This window comes from Eurypyga helias, unplaced genomic scaffold (assembly GCF_000690775.1).
Source record: "Eurypyga helias isolate BGI_N326 unplaced genomic scaffold, ASM69077v1 scaffold3281, whole genome shotgun sequence".
NCBI classification, from domain to species: domain Eukaryota; kingdom Metazoa; phylum Chordata; class Aves; order Eurypygiformes; family Eurypygidae; genus Eurypyga; species Eurypyga helias.
Genome location: NW_010232608.1, coordinates 85,987 through 107,987, shown reverse-complemented (window position 1 = coordinate 107,987; position 22,001 = coordinate 85,987). Strand labels below are relative to the sequence as shown.

The window sequence follows — 22,001 nt, the reverse complement described above, 5'->3', positions numbered from 1 at the left end:
GAATGACTAAAAAGAAGTTCTGTCCGTGTATTGCAAATACCTCGTTTGCTTTAGGAGGGTCGGTAAAATACTGGTAGCATCCCAGCTATAGCACGGCTCTGCAGTGTTTGTGTTTGCTGTGTAATGGACAACCCAGGTGACAAAGCTCTGAAGTAAACCTGTACATGTCCTTTTATCAGTATGTACTGTGTCCTTCAGAGCTCTGAAGTATTCTGTGTGCAGCTAATGCAGCTGCTTAGGTCATAGGTGCAGTCAGTACGTAGTAACATTTGTCTTTCACAAACGAGGAAGGAGCACACTCCCTTCCCAAAACTGTGTCGTTTAAATTGCCTTTTTCCCCTCACTTGTCAGTGTCTTTCACTAACGAGGAAGGAGCACACTCCCTTCCCAAAACTGTGTCGTTTAAATTGCCTTTTTCCCCTCTTTCTCCCCTTAGTTGTCAATGAGCAGAAGTCTTCTGGCCTCTAGTTGTGTTTTTCATTTATGCTGTTGCTGGATGAACAGAGCAGATGCTGGCATTACGCTGCTTTCAGAGCTTTGATTTTACTGTACATACCTGTGTTGTGTGTGATAACTTTTACAAACTTCCCCACATATATTTATCTTTTTTTTTCTTTCCACTCTCCCTCTTCTCCCCTCCACAAGTTGTTAGCCAAAATCTACAAAATGCCCTTGAAACCCATCTTCCTCAGCGGCCGGCTGGTGAACTTGCCCCGGAGAGTGCAGGAACAGTCAGCCAGCAGCGAGGATGGTATCGAGTGCATCCTTTCTGACTTTGATGACGACACTGGTAAGTGCGTTGAAAGCACCAAATGAATCAATTGCTTCTTCCACGTGTCGCCGTAAATTTTGCCAGCTGCTGAAAGCAAAAAGGAGGGGAAAAAACCTCATAGTTGACTGCCTCCCTGTTGTCTACACACACGCACGTGTGAACACTGGGCTTGGAAGCTCAGGTCACGTCGCCGCCTGTACGTTAAAAGGCACGGCTCATGCATGAGAAAACTACAACCCCTCTCTTGGGACAAGATTAAAATATTTTAATTAATAACATTTTAAGAACCCTGATGTTCATAATACAACCGGTCTGTATTCCTGAGTGCTACCACAACAATATTTTCTAGACCACAGCTGGAGTAAAGGAGTGAAAACCTTCTACGGTCGATATGGGCAGGTCTGCCTTTAACAGAACAAACAGCAGTGCTGAGTTAGAGGTTAGAAAGAGAAAGAATTCTTGTTTAAATGTTTCCAGACTTATGTCCCGTGGTCTGTTGAGCCAAGTGGTGTGTTTCTAAAGTCCGTAAAAAGTGCTCTGATCTCCAGAAAAACAAGCAGCATTTGTCTTTCTGATTATTTGTGTGGTGCTTATGGGTCATGGATTAATCGGGTGTTTGATGACCTAGATCTGTGTGGAGCCAGGCAGTAGAGGAATGCAGCCTCACTGCTGCTGGGCTCATGGTGGCCCTTCGAAAAAGTGCAGTCACTCTTGAATATCCGAACTACGGAGCTGTTCCCACCTGGCTGCCCCTGTGAAGAGCCAGCTCCAACCAGACAGGAAGCAGGCTGACTTCGCTCACATGCCTCACCAGAAAGACTCTTGGTACCTACTTTTATCTAGGCTCTTCCACCACAGGGATTGCCCTCTTCCACTGCTATCCTGGATAAAAGAGAGAAAAGCTGCTCTCTGGAAAAAGCAAACCACAAGGCCTAGGTTTTTTGGTTGGTTGTTTTTTTAAAAAACCCAAACAAACAGCTTTTATTTTCTACACTTGTTTTTTTTCTCTCTGGAAATTTTAGGATGTTCACTTGGGATGTGGGAGACCCCAGTCACTGAAGCCTCTGCTTTGAGTCAGGTTCGAGGCTTGCCTGGGGTCTCCCCACCTCAGGTGAGCACCGCTTGCCAACTGTTCTGCCTATCGGTGCCTTGCTTGCTGTGAATAGAAATGCCGCCCTGCAGCAAAGAAACCTCCTGGCCTGGTTATTGTCAGAGCTCGGCACTGGAACTTTCACCCAGTTTTTATTTAGCCAGTAATGGTACGAGAACATGGTTAGGCAAACTGACTTTACAAAGACACAAGACCCCTTCATCTGGCATTCTGGCGCTGGAAGTCAGTACCGAGGCGGGGCAGAATGATTTAGCCTGCTGTGCCGTACGGTGGTGCAGTGTACTGTCACAGTGTATTTGATTCCATGCCAGGCTGTCAGGAGGGTGTTTCTAAAACATACTTGGTTCTTCCAGATTTGAAGATACCCAGATTTCGTGCTGAGGGATTAGTGCTGTTTCCTTATCTAGCTACATCATTAAAGTCTGCGTGACTCCAGACAATGTCACTGTACATATGGCCCTGTGGAAACATTGTGAATAAATAAATGATCAACCCAGTTACTAATTAATGATTTCACTGTGTTTTCCTTGATTCTCAGGAAGACTCTTGTGGTCAGCAGACTCAGTGCATCTTAAAGTTCCCTTGCAGCCTTTTTGGTTTTTTGCCTTTGGAACCCAATTAGCCAGCAAGCATCATGCAGACACAGACTACATCAATATGGCTACCAGTGGCAGAGAGGAAGGGCTTATTAGTGAACCCAAGTAAAATCTGCTTTAGCCTCATAAACCCATAGCCTTTTAAGGAAACCTAACTCAAGAATTTAACACTGCAGGAGTGTTGGGGGCGTAATATGCAAGACCCTTCTAGTCGTTCCTAGTATCATGGGGATCTAGCAAGTACTCAAGTGATCTGTGAAAAATTAAAGAGCATCAATTCCTAATCGTCTTCAAAATTGTACTGAAAAGTAGTGGTATCCCATAATCTTGTAGGAATACAGGTTTGCTAAGGTAGATATCAACTCACAGTACTACCTGTATGCTAACTGCTCTTCTGGTAGTTGTCCAGCTGTGCCATATCCACATTTAATACTCTGCTGTCTGTGACTGCTCAACATCTGAAGATGACATGCGAGGCTGCCTGATGGTACTTCATGGGGCATTATTACTGCTCAGTTCCGGGTACCACACCGAGGCAGTTAAATTATGGCTAGTCATCTTAGGATCCTTACCTAAAAGCATAACCTAACTAGGTACAAACCATTCTGGGCAGCATTTGCAATGGTAGTGAGATGTGTAAAATGCCCTCATAAAAAACTTTTCAAAACCCTGCAAGATTAAAGAGACTGGATGAATGGGAGCAGTAAACTAAGAAATAAGACCAGAACAAGATGCACGTGGAAGAGGAAGGATGGGACAAAACACAAACTTGGTAAAAAGGGAAGGAAGAGGAGACCATCATTTCAAAAACTGATACTGCCCACAGCCATTACACAGCAACAGTGAATGTGCAAGAACCCATGGTCTTTAAACTGAATAATTCCTTAGCCTCCGTTACTTTCTGAGGGCAAGTTCCACCTGTGGATAACGCAGTACCTCACTCATGGCTTTTAATCTTTGTTTCCTTACTTGTAGGCCTTATCAGTGTCTGGATTATTCTGCTGGAAGAGTTAACAACTGCCATATCCAACTGTCCCCGCCAGCACCAGCCTCCCACTTTGGATCTGCTTTTTGAATTGCTGAGGGACGTTGCCAAGACACCTGGTAATGAAAGGGCTTGATAAAATGTGAGCTGTTAGAGCCCTGACCCCAACCTCTTAGAATCCTAAGCCACTCCTGTTAAGTGTGTTACTCAGGCTAGACTGCACAGACACATTCTCAGGTAGAAAGGGATTTTCTCGGAGCGTGATCTGTTGCTGCAGTTAACGCGTTGTTCTGTGTTGACAGAAGGCATCTTAAGAGTATGGTGAACATTTATCGCCCAGAGAAAGAGGTGCAGTATTCTGTCAATCTCCTAGCTGCAGAAAGTGTTCCTCTGGTGTCCAGGAAATGGAAAAATAAAATTATATAGTCCTGGAGACCTGCCGGGAAGGACAGCAGGTGAACAGTTGGCTAAATGTTCATATACTGTCTCACAACTAGACCCAAAACGGCTTGCCCCTCTCATCCCACAAAACCGTTTCAGAACCTGCTTTCTTCAGCACTGCTCCTGGCCCCACGCTGGGAACAGCTAGACAATTTGTGCATGCAGACTTTGTAAGCAAAAGTATACAACCATCATTGTGTTTATTTTAAGGCCCAGGATTTGGCATTTATGCAGTCGTACATCTTCTTCTTCCGACGATGTCTCTTTGGCTCCATCGCAGCCATGGTGACCATTCCTACTGGGATGTGGCATCTGCTAATTTCAAACACGCCATTGGCCTTTCCTGTGAACTTGTAGTGGAGCACATTCAAAACTTCATACACTCAGGTATGTCGTTGCAGTGTCACATCTGCTGACAGTTATCGGTGTCATGTTACTGAATAGCTGCTTGGGGAGATGGCTTCACTGCTTTTTGGTTACTCAAGCATAAAGTAAGAGGAAGAGAGATGAAAATTTCTGTTTGTTTGGGGTTGTTTTCTTTCTTTTTAGGGTTTAAAATTATGGGGGAGAAAAAGAACTTGTAAGTGATGTAGGAAAGTTAATTAGTCCAGCTTACAGTCAGAGCACGGCTATCTTCAACATTAAATCATCACAGTCTCTATTATACTTTCCAAAAGAAGATCCTAAGGCTTTGATCTTAAAGAACTAGAATACTCAGAAACAGGATCTAACAGGATTTCTCCAGTACCGCTTAAGCCCAGATATTTTACATTGTTAACGTCAAAAGAACCATTCTTACTTCAGTTTGGTGTGATGTGTTTCAAAGTCAAACTCTAGTGATAGCTGCCTAAAAAGATTGGGTTTCGCAACATCTCTGAAGAGCACTAAGAAACAGGATCTAACAGGATTTCTCCAGTACCACTTAAACCCAGACATTTTATATTGTTAACGTCAAAAGAACCATTCTTACTTTATTTTGGTGTGATACGTGTTTCAAAATCAAACTCTAGTGATAGCTGCCCAAAAAGATTTGGTTTTGCAATGTCTCTGAACAGCACTAAGTGTAGCAAGACTGTTTATCTCTAATTATAATGCAAAGGCAGTGATGTTAACACCAGTCTGTGTCTTTCCCTTATAGATATCGGTTATGAAAATATGATTAATACTATGTTGAAAGACCTTTTCAAGTTGCTGGTAGCCTGTGTAGCAGAACCGACAGAAATTATTTCCAGAGTTGGCTGCTCTTGCATCAGGTAACACAGTCTGTTCACTGTTAGCACGTTAAAAAATACCACGTCTTTGTAGCTTCAAAGAACCTCTGACTGGTAAAGTTGTCTAACATCTTCAGAAGAAGTCTACAAGATAAGAAGTCTCTTCTTATCTGAATTAGAGATTTTAGGAGTTTCTTGAATCTTAGACCTTTTCTTGCTGTTTTCTGTTTGTTTCAGAACCTGTGATTTTGGGCATTGATATGTGTATCATTCCCAGAATAAGCACTTGTACATTACTGTAGATGCAGTTCATCAGTAATTAGTCTTTAGGAAAAATAATCAAGGGTCTTTCTGTTGGAATTCACAGGTCTTTAGAGGAAATGAATACCTTTCACGGTCCTTAGGTTATTACAGTCATCATCAAAGTAAACACTGCATTATATACTTACAGAATGTGTGGTGCTTATCCTGGCCAGCTGACCACTTAAAGAGGAAAAGCAGAGGAAGGAGTCAAACCTACAGTGTAATTACAAAAATAGGTCAGGCTAACAGCTGAGGAAATTGGGTATCATTACTTGGCTACTAAGTAGGCCTTTTGCTCTGTTTTCAACCTTCTCTTGTTACAAGTAAGAACTGTCTTGAACTTGGTGATGTTTCCCCATGTCCTTGCAGGTATGTGTTAGTGACGGCGGGGCCTGTTTTTACTGAAGAGATGTGGAGGCTTGCGTGTTGTGCCTTGCAGGATGCATTCTCTGCCACTCTGGAGCCAGTAAAGGTAAACCACCTCTTTGCTGACAGTCAGAATGTCATCACGCCAGTTAGGGACTCACTCACTTTTGGCAGGTTGCTTTTTCTTTTTCAGCAAAGTTTTTGGGTACAGAGCCAAGAAAAGAAGTGTAAGGATTATGTGGTAGCTTTTGTTCTCTTGTCAGCTCACTCACAATGAAGGATGTTGGGTCAATAGCAGAGATTGAAATCAGTTCTTCTAAACATGTGCGGACAATACTGGTCACTGGTAGTCCAGACTTATTTTAAATAGCCCTGCCAGTATGAAATTAGAAGAGTTTAGTAGGTGAAAACTTGTCTTTTGATCTGTTTGTTCCTCTGGATTGGCTACACCTAGACAGAAGACAAAGTTGCTTACTTGATCCTGTAGCTGCACGCTCCATATAGATTATTTCTCACCTCACTATCTTTCGTGTAACAAAAACATCCTGTTAGGTCATCACAAGCCAGATGACATAAGAAGTTGTAATGCCTTTACGTCATCAAAAGCCAAATAGCAGGTGACCGGCTGATGGTGATGGGACAGGTCACTCTGAATCCTGAGTTACACACGAACAGGCCGGACAGTGGCTACAGTCAGTGAGTTCATTTAACGCACAGCGAACGTCTGATGTTGTGTCTCTCTATAGAACCTGTTGGGCTATTTCCACAGTGGTTCTGAAAGCTTTAGTGGAGATGCCTGTGAAGTGAAGGTGGCAGCCCCCTCCCTCTCGCCGAGTGCTGAAGCTGAGTACTGGAGAATCAGAGCCATGGCACAACAGGTACTGACTGACGTTTCAGGGAACTCGGAGAACCTTGTACACTGGGGGCTTTTCTGTATGAAAGTGCGTCTTTACCACTGCCTTCCCCACACCCCCCATGGGCAAAGACTTTCTCATCACCAGACTAACATTTATTTGTCTAATATTAGTACTGAGATAAAGTTATAAACTAGAGAAAAGAAAAACTGCCCTCTGTAAGTAGGAATTAGGAAAGCGTAGGGTGGGGGAAGATGCATAGGTGCCTGAGGAGAAATGATGATGAGCCTACTGTGCCCTTAAAAACAGGAACCCCAGCACGCATCTGTGGAAACGTTTCTGACAGAGAAAAACAGTAATGGCACTATGAATTCCCATCACGAATGTCATATACATTTTTAATTACTCTGTTAAAGCAGGATCATTACAAAGGACAAAAAATACATTCAAACAGAGACTATGATATGGAATTAGAAAAACAAGATTTGTTCAACCTGTCAAAACAGAGTTTGAGGAGGAAAGCAGATTTTTTGCTCCATAAATACCTGGACACAGACTGCAGAGAAGGGCTACTGAGAACTAGAGGGTGATGCTGACATTTAACAAATGATTTAAAACTCCCCACTAACTCCTAATCAGCAGAATAAGCTTGGGGACAACCTTCTCGGGGTCCTTTTGACTACAGTGGAGGTGGTTCATTTTATGAAAGTGGTTATATGAAACAAGTTGGGTGAAATAGAGCAGACTGAACTTAACGACCTGCAGGGTACCGTAAAACTGTAAATACTGTACGACAGTTTCAGCATGGAAAAGCAGCTGGACTGGAAGAGCCAACAGATGTTTGGTGTCAATTTCTGGCTTGATTAATCATACCCTGATGCTGCTTGAAAATCTGAGACACACGCACAGACCAGGTTTTGTGATCACAAATAACGTGGCACTGGCAGAATCTGCCTGGGAAAGAATGTTTTAAATTAAGATTTAAAGAGACAGATCTCAAGAAAGCAGGGAATGTGGCATTTATACTTTCCGTGTATACACTGTCAGTGGCACTCCCTGAGCCCTTCTCAGTGAGGATTTGACACAACCACAAAGCTACAGCAACTGACAGTTGTTTCCCACTCAAGCAATTGCGAGTTGAGTATCTGTCACAGCTGAAATAACCGTTCCAACAACCAACCTTTCTTGGCACAACAGGCGTACAGTGCAGACAGGTCCTTGACTCCACTAGGCATGGTGTTTGCTGATGGCAGCATACAGACAGCAGAAGGCTTGCTTCGCTGCCTTACACAGGTTCCAAGAAAAAGCCGTCTGTCCTTTGCCCTGGGCTCGGTTGGGTGTCTGGAGGTAGCCATGGCTCTGAGGCTGTTTTACCAAAGCAGCATGCTCCAGGGAAGTCTGTCTGGGGGATACCTGGCATTCTCTCTATCACTGCAATTTAAGTCGTGGTAACAGATCTTTCACAATGCAGGAAATCCTATTCTCAGGCCCCCCCCCCAAGGACACAGAACAAGTGCTGAACTGATTGATTTGTGTAACTTGTTTTCTAGGTCTTCATGCTGGAGACTCAGTGCTCCCCAAAGACCCCTAGCAACAAGGAAGGGTTTGAACATGCCCAGTCGTGTGTGCTCATCATTGACCTGCCACCGGATAAGAAACCAAACGGGCATACCCAGAGAAGGTAAAATAGCGTCTCAGGCAAACACCCTCTCGTTCAAAGCGAGATAAAAATGTTGTCAGGCTGGCAGAGATGGGAACAGAGCCTAGCAAACCGTGCCTCTCCATAGGTCTCATCAAAAATAAAAGAAATACACCACAGTCACATAAAAATTCGGTCTGGTGACACAGGAGACAACAGTTTACTACTGTCTGCTCTCCAAACGTTCCCGTGACCATGCGCTGGTGAGCAGGCACGCGCGGGAGCTGTTAGTTACAGGAGAGCATGTGTCAGGGTCTGGAGTGTGGCCCTTAGAAAGCTAAACAAGGAAGATGCTTCTAAAGATAATACAGATGTGTAGGTGACAAATAGCTGAAGGTACATAGGTCACACACAGCCTTCAAGTAGAGGAAATGCGGAGTAAATTAAGAATACTCATAGGAAATACTAGGAAAATCTTTCCACTATTGAGTTTCTTTTCTTTAAGAATTGGAGTTAAAAATACCAGTTTGAAGAAAGCTTTGGAAGTACTGTTATGTTTGTAACGATACCTGGCAAATGAAGTCATGTCTGCTTCAGTAATGGTCTCTAAATTCACTATTACTGGTTTAAGAAGGTAGAAGAAGTTAATGGATAAGCTGGAGCAGTATAAATTGAAGAGACCATGTCCAAAGCTGCAAAACTGTTAGCATATTGATCTAAAAAAAGTTGGTTTTGCTTGGCACTTTATTTCTGTGGGAGTCCTTCTGTATGTTACCACTTCAAACTCATGCATTTGCTTGACAATCTGATCCTGTCAAGGAATATTTCTTTTTGCTTGCACGCAGTTGTTGGAACAACTGCTGTAACACCAACAGGGCCAAGAATTAGAATGCTGCATTCAGGATTTGTGTTTGTATTGCAAGGTGTGTAATGCATGGCACGATATTGTCTTTCACTAGACACCAAACTTGCTTCTGTACCACTTCAAGGGTTCTGATTCAAAACTAAACTATTGCTTGCAACAAGGAGCCAGAATGTGCTGGTCCTTCTCTGGATGGACAGGAAGAAAGACCGTGCAAGATGCCTCTGTTCTTGTGCAGCCGTACGCAAGTCTTCCCCAAGAGCAGGTGCTCTGTTGTCTCGCCTTCAGAGAACAGGGCCCTGCGCAGAGAGGAAGGAAGGTTGAGATCACAGTCTAAACCCTTCCTTCCCGGTGTGAGAAGATCTGCTTTATCCAAAGGTTTGCAGTGCGTTCTTCTTGTCACAATGAATGCAGAGCAAAAGGCTGGGATACTCCCCTCTCATAAGGCCATGCAATCTAACAGGCTGCATTTGTAAAGGTAGTGTGGATGTTGCTTGTCTTCAAACAAACAAATCAATGGAGCTTGCAGTTCATACAGACTCTGAATGCTCTCACGCTGCACTTTGCCTGCACTGCCAGAAGTGTATATGCTGGTAGGCAAATGTTAGCCCAGCGATGCTCATTTTTCACCAGAACAGGGCTCAGAAGTTGACTGTGCCACTGTTTTTTGTATTATTTGCTACAGCAGTGCAGTAATATGCCAGTCTTGCATGCTAGTAACTGTGGCCTTTCAAAAGTCTTCCTTTAACCTTAGTGGGTTTCTCTTCTCCCTTTTTGCTTTTGTTTCCTTACTGCTGCATCGTTTCACAGGAAGCTGGGGTAAGGGAGCTTTTCTTCTTCCTAACAAGTAATAATGTGTTTCAGTTTGAAACTTTGGGCAGAATAAGAAAATACCGTCCTTAACCAGCTTTGGCACTGTGTGTCCTCACTATAGTTCTGCACTCGGGTTTTTTTTTGGAATTCAGCGGTGGTTTAAACTCTCCTTGTAAATTACCTTTTTGGCTATTACAAGGAAAGCAGATCTCCTTCATTCTGATCCTGCTTTTAGAACAGGATTAGTATCTTGAAATCAATGCAAGCGCTCATTTAGCTTTATACGTGCTCTTAGGAGCTTGTCTGAGTCAGAGCCTCTAATGATTTTTACAGCAGAAAACGACTTCCCCATAAAGAGCTCTAATGTATGTATTAATCCCCAAGATTTTAGCACTCTCAGATAAGACTACTAAATTTTGCTGATGTGTATCAGCACTGACAGCTGACTCATGGTAAGCCAACTGACAAGGTAAATTAACCCCAGAAGCACAGTTTGGTCTGACCTTTTTTTTTTTTCTTTCTTCTTTTAATGTTGCATTCTCAAAACATGAGTTTTGATATGATTTCTCAAAAAAAATTAGCCTTTGTGTTTTGATTTTTTGAAAACACTTTTGAAAGTCATTTAATGAAAGTAGAGTAATTTTTGCAACAAAAAAATTAAAGGTCTGCAACTGAACATCTCCTGTTGCATGAAGATTTTCTTTGACTTAGACCTAAAACTTCAGTATTGCAAGCAAACTGAAAAATCTCTTCCTCACTTGGTAGCAGTGCTGATTAAAAGGTGACCCATCATAGCTCCCTAAATCAAAACAAGTATTACTGTGTGCATGAGAGCATCAGCTCCATTTAAAACATCACCACTGTGATCTTATGCAAAGGCTTTTTTTAAATGCCTTTAAGTAATTTTAAATCGATGAGATGATACCAAACGACAACCCTGTCCACCCTTTTTTCCTGTGAGCCTCTCCATGGTCCTTACTGGTAAATGACCTGAAAACTTTGGTTGGAGGAATTTGCCATTCTTGGGTTCCCTGTGCAAATCAAAAATCGGTGTGATCCAGAATAACTCGCAGCATCTCTCTAGCAGGAGCACAGCTAAGAATCACCCGGTGCTGGGTGTGAGAAAGAGGGTTGGGAATAGGTATGTCCATGCTAGGCTCTCAGTGTTCACGTTGAAGTCCTAAGAGCAAAGAGTGAGATGTGCCTTCAGCAAGACTTGAGCTTCTTTGCGTGCTCCATTCCACTGCTGACGTTTCTGTAGGTGGTGTTTGGTTGGTTGGCTCCTTTTGTTTCATTTTTAAGAAATGGTCCTGGCATTGTTGGAAATGGAAACCAAGTAGTAAACTAGTTTTGGCCTCAGTACATCATGGCAAGGTTAAGGTTGGCTGGAATGCTGGTGGAGGAATTTTAAGGACGTTTCAACTTACTCAAAGTTCAGCAACAAGAATAGAAAATACTGTCAGGCACGGATGGCAGGAGTGCTGCATACCTGTGTGTGAACAAATTCCTCCGTTACAGGGGGCTGGCATGTTGAGCGTACTTGCAGCCGCCATGAAACTGGAACACAGAATATTTAATCCCTCAGTGTAAGACATCTCTGGAGGAAGGGGCAAAAATTATGGTAGAGCTTTGTTTTAGTACAACCTCTGCATGAGTGCCATCAGTGTGTTTGCTGTGGACAGCTGTTTTTCTTAAGCGACTTAAGTGTCTTCCCTTCCAGGAAAGTATTTGAAAGAGTAGCTGAAAGGCCGTTGTGGACAACTTTATCTTCCTCCACTTTTTTTGTAACAGGGCTGTGAAAATTTGGCCTTTCATTTGCATCTTCCATGTTAGAATCTAAAATACAAAGTATTCCTGTAGGTCTAGTAAAAGCACAGTGCACCATTTTAATTTAATTTTTTTTTTTTTCATTCCCATGCTTGGTTTACCAAGTATTCCTTTCAGGACAATAGTGGTGAGCTTGCTGTCCCACCAAGTACTGCTCCAGAATTTATATGACATCTTACTGGAAGAATTTGTGAAAGGTCCTTCTAACCTGGAGGAGAAAATGACACTACAAGTACCAGAAAACAAGTTGGCTGGTTTTCTCAGGTACATCTCCATGCAAAACCTGGCTGTCATCTTTGACTTACTGCTGGACTCGTACCGAACAGCCAGAGAGTTTGACACCAGACCCGGGTTGAAGTGTTTGCTGAAGAAGGTGTCTGGCATTAGTGGAGCTGCCAACTTGTATCGCCAGTCAGCAATGAGCTTCAACATCTACTTCCACGCTTTGGTTTGCGCCATCCTGACAAACCAGGAGAACATCACTGCAGAGCAAGTGAAAAAGATCCTCTTTGAGGATGACGAGAGAAGCACGGACTCGTCACAGCAGTGTTCTTCTGAAGATGAAGACATCTTTGAAGAAACGGCCCAGGTCAGTCCCCCACGAGGGAAGGAGAAGAGACAGTGGAGGGCTCGAATACCGTCTCTGAGCGTACAGCCCATCAGCAACGCGGACTGGGGATGGCTCATCAAGCGGCTTCATAAGCTCTGTATGGAACTCTGCAACAACTATATCCAGATGCATCTGGACCTGGAGAATAATGTAGAGGAGCCTCCAGTGTTCAAAGGCGACCCTTTCTTCATTTTGCCATCCTTTCACTCGGAAACCTCCACCCCATCGACCGGAGGGCAGTCTGGGAAGGACACCCCATCGGAAGATGACCGGAGTCAAATCAGGGACCAACTGGGAGACAGCCTGACACCCCGAGGAGGGAGTGGAGAAATGTTACTGCTACCCCCACCCCTAAGTCCCAAAGCAGAGAAAAAGGAGCAAACCAGGAAAAAGGAATGGTGGGAGAGCGCTGGCAACAAGATCTATACCATAGCCACTGACAAGACTATCTCCAAGCTCATGACAGAATACAAGAAAAGAAAGCAGCAACAGGCCATGACGTCCTTCACCAAAGAGGTCAAAGTGGAAAAGAAAGGGGAGCTCCTGGGTTCGAGAGGGCCAGACTCGCCTGTACTCCAGCGGCCACAACATCTTATAGATCAAGGTCAAATGAGGCATTCGTTCAGTGCTGGTCCAGAGATCCTGAGACAGGAGAAGAGGCCACGCTCAGGTTCCACAGTCAGCTCCCTGAATATATCTGTTAGGGATGCTGAGGCCCAGATACAGGTAGGACATACTTGTAGTATGTGAAAAATCATACCAATAATTAAAAAGATGCCTGTAAATATTTTTTTCTATTCATTACAATTATAATCTCTGCATTAAATGTCTTTGTTACATAAAGAAGTCATCGTGATGAGGACTGAATATTTCATCAGCTGGCACTGATTAGAAACCTGATTCTGTCTTATCCAAAGAAAATCAATCTCCAGGGAAGTGTTATCAGGCACATACTGGTACAGCTTTTGAGACAGCTTCTGTGACTGGGGCCAAAGCTGCACTTAGTCCTAAGAACTAACAAACTGCAGTGCACTCATTGCTTACTGCTAAGGGCTCTAGCCCACTTAAGGCTTCTGAAAATGTCACGCTGCTTGTCACAGTGCTTTAGTACTTAAGAAGGGGTTTTTGTTAATTACACAGTAGAAATAGTGGGTGCTCTTGCTAAACAGAAACCACCTGCTCACGTGTCCAAGTGAACAAGGCGGTGAGAGCATCAAACTTCAAAGTCTCTGTTCACTGTGGGATGAAATAAAAGGTGATGAAGGCTGAGCATGGTACCTGCAACACAAAGTCAAATAATGACTTAGAGTACTGAATGGGAATTAGGGAGACAAAGGGAACATTAAATGATTATGCCAGCATTACTCAGTCCTCTTCACGAAGCTGCAACCACCAGGTATCTTATCTTCTGCCTCAGCCAATGGGCTCATCTATTTAGAAAGTTCTTCTAAAGAGTCTTCTTTTTCTATCCGATTTGTCTGTAGGCATGGACCAACATGGTGCTGACAGTTCTCAACCAGATTCAGGCCCTACCAGACCCAACCTTCACAGCCCTGCAGCCAGCGGTGTTCCCCTGTATCAGCCAGCTGACCTGCCACGTGACAGACATCCGTGTCCGCCAGGCAGTACGGGAATGGCTGGGAAGAGTGGGCCGAGTTTACGACATCATCATTTAAACCTAGCTGTGCTCTGTGGCAAAGGAGAGAAGTCATCCAAGGTATACAGCAAAGGCGTATTCGGGGTTCATTAATTGCTGATTAGTTGGTGATCAATTAAGAAACAATGAGCTTGTCAGTGTATATCCTCTATCCACTTGAGACTCTGTCCCTCACTCCATAGGAAAGGAGGCAAAGCATGAGTGTGTCCGGGGGAGGCTGGAATGGCTCCAGAGCCTGGAAGCTGCCAGTAAATCAGGCTGGTACGTAAAGGGGTGACACATTTCAGTAGCCTTCCTTTTAGTTCAAATTTGCAGCGGTGGGAGCCACGTGAAACTGCAGCTGAACTTCCGCGCTTACAATTAGCTGTGAACACAACTGTCACCTGGATGTCAAACCAGGCCAGTCAGCCTGGGTAACTTAAAAATAAGTCAATAGAAGTTGGGAAAAGGATGGGGCTATAGGGCAAGTAAAAGGATGACACTTGTTTAGGGTAACACGTTTCCCTTCTGAAATTAGCATGAGAAAGGAAAGCCAAATAAGGATTACTGTAGCAACTGTATGCCTCACTAGAGAAAGTGGAAATTTATTTTGCTCTGGAAAGAGCCTTTGAAGTCTGGTCGCGTTTGGGGTAGCTCATGAGTGACCATTAAAGTATCCCGAGCCTAAAACTGGTGAACCAAGCACAGACTATTCATCCTTTCATTGCTCTTGTGGAGTATCGCTTGAGAAGAAATGGCACTGCCAAGCTGCCCTCTCCACAATGCCACCCTGGCTGCCTCTCCAGCCGTGCCTGCAGCTGGTCGTCCCTCCACATGTCCAATTCCCCCTAAGGCGACCAGGAAGTTTGTTTTACTGGTACCAGTGAAGCTGGGGGGGAGGGAAGACACACCACAGAGCATATACCAGCATGTGCCAGTCATTCAGCTAAACAGTGCAGGGAAAAGGTGTTCCAGTGTTAGCAACACTGCGGCTAAGTTGGCTTTGCTTCTACTGGAAACTTCTCTGCCTGCCTATAGAGAGCTGCTGTAGCCAGGAACACCCTTACCACCTACATTAAACTTAGCCTGACACTCCACAGTGAGCTGAATCAAGATGGAAAATAGTCTGAGAGGAATGTGTCTTTCCTGTTTCTCTCCCATTCCTCCTCTGCTGCTGTAAATAGAAGGGGACAGATCCTCTTGGAGGTACACACCCCCCTGTGCTGCACTCCTGTAGGGACTACTGTGATTTGCTGATGTTATTAAGGGGGGAGGAGAAGAGGAAGGATTGACTGTGGTATTGTCAGACGCACAGGTGATGCTGTTCACACCGGACACAGCAAAGGGTTACCTTGCTGCACCAGTTACGCCACAAGCCCCGGGGACATTCCATCTCCTGCTTGCCTACTACGCAATTTGTCAATTAGAAGTTGAAATAATTTGTTGAAAAATCAGTTGATTTTAATCTTGGGTGACCCCTTAATGATGTTCTTCTCCCAGGGCTTTTAAAACCTGCACACCAACTAAATATACAGCTTCAGTCCCTGCTGCAAAACATCCTCATAATGGCATCCCTTTAGATCAGGCCTGGATTTTGTTTTTAGCATCTTAAGCCTAGAAAAACAGAGGGAGCCAGGAGGCTCCACTGGACAGCCATCTCCCAAGTGGATGTGTTTACAGAGATTCTGCCCACAATCCTCCTGCCTTTTCCCTCCGTTGCTCACTAGTGCAAGGGGTATTTGTCCCGTGACTTTCTGTAGCATCAGTCACAGTGTTTCCCTTTCTTTCAAAACTTCCCTTTGCTTCATTGTTTCAAGGACATAAAAATTCCTAAAACCTGCTCTTTCTTACCACCTACAGTGAATTTGTAAATGAGTAACTGAATGTTACCAATTGTCCCTTTTCCCTCAGCAGTTTTAGTACACGCTTGGGGACAGGTGAGATGAGCGCTCCGTATGTGGGAGAGCAGCGGCGTGGTTTGATGTCTGTGTCCCTGTCTTCCTTACTCATCTTTAGCTAGAGTAAACGGGTGGTTGTATTTTTCTTTCCATTGGGCACCTATAGAGGACTGCTGTTAAAGCAGTACATTGACTAGGCGGAGAAGCAGAGTTTACACCCGTGACTTGTAAGGTACTTTGCCTTCCAATTTGAGCTTCAAGTTTTGCTTAAATGTAAAACTTACTTTAAAATTCACTGACAAATCCTCACCCGCCAGCGATGTACCCCCCACCTTTAAACACCTTGTGTTACCACGCGCAGTCTCCTCCCGCACTCGGTACAGCAGCGCCTCAGGCCTTGGTATCTCCACTGCAGAGCTCGGCGCCGCACCAGTAGGAAACCAAGCGGCAAACGAGCCCACAAGCGTAGAAGTCCAGCTCCCTGCGCCACGCCACTTCGTACCTCTCTGCAGGGCACCTAAGCTGCTGAAATCAATGCCAATTACCTACCTGAATATCTTTAATACTCAGGACTTGGTCCTTGAATCCTCCAATCCCTCCATACAGGTTCTCAGGAAAGGGAAAGTCCTGTACAGTTCCTGAGGTCACCCTCTCCACACACCGTCCCCTTAAAAAACTTGCAAGAACCAGCACATACTCCTGTGCATCCCAGTGCCCCAAAGCTAGAACATCTGCTTTCGCGCAGACCCAGGTTTAACGTGTAGGGGGCTGGCCGCAGCAAGCCGAAGTAATTTAGTTCTACCCAGCTCTTCTGCATAAAAACTTGTTCCGAGATCAAGCATGTGATTTGGCTACTCTCACTTTTAACAATCCATTCTGGAAAGGCCGTTACTCAGTGATAAATAGTTTTTCATTCACACCAAAAAAAGAAAAGTTAAGTCCTTTCTCCCCTTGCTTTTGTGGGGGTGTGATGAGGTTTTGTTGAAGCAAGCTGGTTCCTCATTACTCTGCTTACAGTCACGTCTGGGAAGATCTATGTATAGTGCTAATTTTGGCATATGACATGAAAAAGGTTTTTTTTATCCATTTCTGACCAGTTGTTTGAAGAAATGGTGCAATACGTCAATTAAAAAAAATAAAAGTTTCCCTTCATTTTTTACTGTAAAGGGACCAAGTTGCTATAGCACAGAAGCACAAGCATTGGGTTTTATGCAATGTAGATAACAGCATCTGGCAGCTAGAGATCCCTCTTCACTGACCCCTGCCCACCCCACCCCACCCCCAGAGTAGAGCTCCTGTAGGGATCCAGTGCAAGGACTCTCCCAGCAGCCCTCACCAGCAACGCATCTGACACTCTGCAAGGAAGAAGTCGTAGCTCCTCATTCTGGTGTTTGCACTAATCCCCCTCGGAACATGTGCTTTCTAGGTGTCACTGACTCTATCATACCCTGCCAAACCCACAGCTTTGGCCAGATGTGGAGGGGTGGCTATTTAAAAAGGAAAAACGTAAAAGCCTGTGGCTTAAGTACGCTTCAGTCTTCTCACTGAGTGCCCAGAGGTGTCCAAGCTAAGAACTAAAAACCAAGGGAGGAAGATGCCCTAATTCTGTGGGTATTGGTGGAGCTACACTGTATGATCCCAGATTAATGCAATAAGGAGCTCACCTGTGGGACCAGATCCCTCAAACCCTCTTTATTTTTGGCAAATTCGCAAGTGGAGATTTGCCTGGTGTCCACTGTCACACTGAATCAGGGAACTGAGTTTATGGAGGGCACTTTCTGTTAGGAAACGTGGCAACAGGATCTACTTCAGGCCTTTTACCCCAGCACCCCACTTTTCAAAAGGTAGTTACGTCCTTCCATAAATGTCACCAAAATACCTTGCAGCACCAGGGCCCTGTTTCCTACCCATGTGTTTGGTTCATCGGGGCTGAGCTAGCGGAGGGGCACGGGCACACAGGCTCACGTAAAGGACGAGCACCACCTCCCCAAGCAGGCTGGGGCTCCTCAGCCCCAGCTCTGGAGAGGAAAGCAGGATTTGATACCAAAGGGGGAATAGCCGGGATGGTGGAGCACCGCAGTGACCGAGCCCTGTACTGCCAGCGTTGTTTGCTGGAGTGCACGTGAGCAAGAGATCGAGCAGCATGCAGTGACAGCAGCCAGCACCTTCCCTCAGTTCCTCCCACTTCCTCTCCCTCCCCCTTTGTTAATTATCTGTGAGACTACAAGCGTACTCCCGTGGGCCCTTCGGCCAGACCTGAAAACGGAAGCCAAAGGGAGTGGACACTCCATGTCGCCAAAGATCTAATCCTCTCCTGCTCAGAAACCAAGATCAAATTTTATTTCCACGATGATGGCTGCCAGGGGAAGCGTTTTACCGCCACACACGATTGCCAGGATCTCTCTAGCTGTATATTCAGGAGTGACTGCAAACCCCCTTGTGCTGACCCTGGGTTTACCTTCTGCCGCGTCCGTGCCCCGCTGCAGTTCCCCCGTCTCATCCGCGTTTCCTCCCCCTACCTTTCTGATCTTCTCCAGAAAAACACCTCCCTGTGTCCACCGCGTCCTGTCGTGCTGCTCGCTTGGTTTGGTCCGTGGGTGTCCAGTGGTCGGGCAGTCACTGTCAGCTGGCTTGCAAATTGTATTTTGTGTATATTTGATTCCGACTGAATTCTGAAATGGAAATATTTTAAAACAAAAATGATAAACTATTTATGTTGCTTGTGTTGTAGAATAAAGAAGCAAATGCAAAATAAATGACGCTTTGGTTTTGTGTAAAGAAAGTTATTTTACAGTGTCTGGTGAAGCAAAGGAGCAGAACTGCCAAAGGGCCTGAAATGCTTGCTACGGACCAACAGGAACTGCAGCTTTCACAGATGGCCTGGGGAATTTAGCCACTTTGAGCCACTGGGGGTTTTCGGTGGGAGCTAAACGCTGCAACAAATGAGCCCCACACCGCTCCTAGACAGAGTTCGGACTTCCGGGTTGGAGAAGGATGGAGCTACTGACACGCTAAAGGTGCGAGTAGACACCATGCCGAGTTTTGAAGCATCTAAACAGGAAAAGCATTTTGCCTTCCGTTAAAATGAGGAAAATACTTTTTGCTTTGATTTCATTAGAGATGGAATTAAAAAAAACAAAACCCACACACCACAGAGACAGCAGGAAAGGCACCTACTTTCCATCACACGAATAACTTCAAAAACTGCCCTGAAAGGTAACCTGAGGGATTGAAGTTTACAAATTCCATCACACACCAAAGTAACCACTGCTCTTCCCATGTCATCTCTGGAGTGACACTGCAGCCAGTGTTCCCACCCGGCCTCCCTGGAATCTCTTTGGGTTCCATGCACTGAAGCAACCCACTGTCTGGCCTTCAACGTCTGTTACACAACAGCCTCAGAGAGCATGAAGGTTAAGAGGCGATTACAGAGCGACCAAACGAGGTTGTGGTGCTGCAACAATCTTACCGCGATCCTGGCAAAGCAGAGTGTGTTAAATCCCAACAGTGGGATCTGATGCTGTGCCAGGAAATTACCTGCTTCTCCACACATCTCATTTAGATCCCACTAGAAAGATGTTCATTTCCTCCTGAACAGCATTCATTATACAGCAACTGGGTAAATACAGAACGTGCTGTTCCACTATTTCGCTCCCTCCTTACACTGCCCACTGCCACTGTACCCCTTCCCAGCTGCCGTCTCACTTAGCGCTGGGGTCAGGATACCACCGGCATGGGAGGAAGAGGTCCACACAGGGTGCGAGCGGTGATCTTCCTTCGTAGCTGTACAGGAGACACGTGGGCTTCTTCCTTTGCTGGGAAGTGTTAAGAATACTCGTCAAAGCAAACAGCTGTCCACAAATAGCTAAAATAACAATTAAAAAAAAAAAGGTACTAATGGCCACACCATTACATCTCAAGGGTCGTTTCCCCTTCAGTGGAGTCACTGAATCCATATGCCAGATTGCAGAGCAGGGTGGAGGAGAGGCAGCGGCCACTTAATGCATCGTTTTGTAGACAAAATGTAACGGGTTGCTCTCGGGTTTGTTAACTGATAGTGCCGAAAACTTCCCACAAAAGTTGTTGCCAAACGTATTTGTCGGCAGAAAGTGCTGATGGCTCAGTTTTGAAAGGCTGGCTTTTAGGTCCAGGAAGGCCAGGGGTCTCCACTCCCTCTAGAGCCTGCCACAAGCCAGATCCCCAGGAGGCTCCGAGAGGGCACAACACTCACCAACCCAGGCAAAACCACACATCCTCTCAACAGCTTTGGGAAAGCTGCTCCTTCCTCTGCCATTACAACATGTGCGAAAGATCGGTACGTGGCCATCAAGTTACCCTGTCGCCCTCCACGACATAACAAAGAGGATTCCAAAACTGATGTGTTTTCACAAGCACACTGGTTAACCACCGCCACACTGTGCTCCTCTCTGCTCAACTAAAAGCGAAAAGCTCGCCCGACACCCGCCCAGACATCTTTCCCAATGGCTGCTTCTTGACAGGGTACCACGAGAGAGCCCCATGTCAGCACTTCCATTTTATGGGATGAACAACCAAGTCAAAAGTCTGTCCCCGACCTCAAAAGGGCCCACAGTAGCTACACCACATGCTCTGGCCTCTTGCTTGTCCCAGAGCTGTAGACCTGTGGGATAACGTGACAAGAGCAGAAGTCCCCAAAGCATTGCTGCGCAAACCCCGTACTCACAAACAAAACGACTTACGATTAAAACACTATGTCACGTTTCCTGCGTGACGTTTGCAGAGATTTACTGTTTGTGAGCGTTACATTACATTCCTGGCAGGCTGCTCTGCACTTCAGGTTAGGTTTTCCTTTCTGCCAGAGATTACGGGGAGAGGAACAGATCAAAACGAAACTGTGTGAGATGCTGTATTGAAATCTGTCCCTGCAAGTCAGCGTGCCCGGGAAGTCAGGAACGGAGAGATCCGACATTCTCCTTTCCCAAGCTTGAAGACATAATGAGAAAGTGAAAAATGGTTTTGCGAATGTAGGGCAGTTACTGGGGTAAGGAGAGGAAGGTGACAAGGCCCGCGGTTGGCTTGAAGTGCTTACCTGCAAAAGCAATTCATCCTCCTTTGAGGACACACGGGCATCGGCTGCTGGGCACCGTCACGGCAGTGGCACCACAAGAGCGAGCGCCCTGATGAAAACGCTCTTTGAAAGCCCCAGCTGCAGGGGTGGTCACCGGAGCAGATCTGACATCTCCCGCATGCATTACCTCTCCTTTTAAAAGGACGCTCAATAATTGAACATCTCAGTGCAGGCTCCTGTGACCAGCCCCAGGCCCAAGAGAATGAAGATGATTAGTTTGCAAAGCCAACTGTGAAAAGAAAAAGAGGGAAAGGGAGGAAAAGGGAGAAAAAAAGGAGGAAAAGGGAGGGAAAGGAAAAAAAGAAAAAGAAAAAAGAGGAAAAGAAAAAGGAGGGGGAAAAGAGGGGAAAAAAGAGAAAATAGGGGAAAAGAAAACCAAAACAAGAAAAAAGAGAAAAATAAAAAAGGAAAAGAGCAAAAAGGAAAAAATATAAAAATGAGGGGAAAAAAAGAACAAAAAATAAGAAAAAAATAAAAAAGCAAATATAAACAAAGATAAAAAAGAGAAAAATACAAAAAACTAAAAAGAGAGGAAAAAAAGGGGGGGAAAAAAGAGAGAAAAAAAGCCAAACAAAAAGAAACCCCACAGAGGAAAACCAGAGTGAAACTGAGGGAAACCAAAAAAAGTAAAGGTTCAAATCTGGTTTGCTAGTAATTTTTTCTTACAAGTTTTCCATCAGACCTTCAGCAGTTCCGGGGAACCAGAGCAGTCGGCAGGGTGGCACAGAAAAGGCAGCGTAGCAGCCTGCCAGGGAAGTTTTTGGGCAGCGCCGCGCTGAGAGCAGGAGGAGGATGGCCGCTATTAAAGGTCGCTGGGGGCGAGGGCAGGGGCACGGGGTGAGCTGTGCCGGCCTGGGCGAAGCACAGCGCTGCAGCAGTTGCTGAAGGGGAACAGAATGAGAAAGAGCAGCCGGGGGCAGGGCACAGGTGCCCAACTGCATCACCTTTAGCATCTCTCTTGGCGCCTGAG

At 45.2% G+C, this 22,001-nt stretch overlaps 1 protein-coding gene across 1 annotated transcript in view; it reads left to right on the top strand.

The window, feature by feature from the left end:
- KIAA1244 (KIAA1244 ortholog) overlaps positions 1-14,066 on the top strand; it is a gene marked incomplete at its 5' end in the record, with an annotated part of 49,931 nt that extends 35,865 nt beyond the window's left edge. The window contains 9 exons of the mRNA XM_010161434.1: positions 646-790; positions 3,455-3,583; positions 4,116-4,292; positions 5,044-5,158; positions 5,789-5,891; positions 6,532-6,663; positions 8,190-8,320; positions 11,886-13,116; positions 13,875-14,066. Of these exons, the coding sequence (XP_010159736.1) occupies positions 646-790; positions 3,455-3,583; positions 4,116-4,292; positions 5,044-5,158; positions 5,789-5,891; positions 6,532-6,663; positions 8,190-8,320; positions 11,886-13,116; positions 13,875-14,066 (2,355 nt within the window). The remainder of the gene's footprint in view (positions 1-645; positions 791-3,454; positions 3,584-4,115; positions 4,293-5,043; positions 5,159-5,788; positions 5,892-6,531; positions 6,664-8,189; positions 8,321-11,885; positions 13,117-13,874) is intronic.
- Between the last annotated feature and the right edge of the window lie 7,935 nt (positions 14,067-22,001).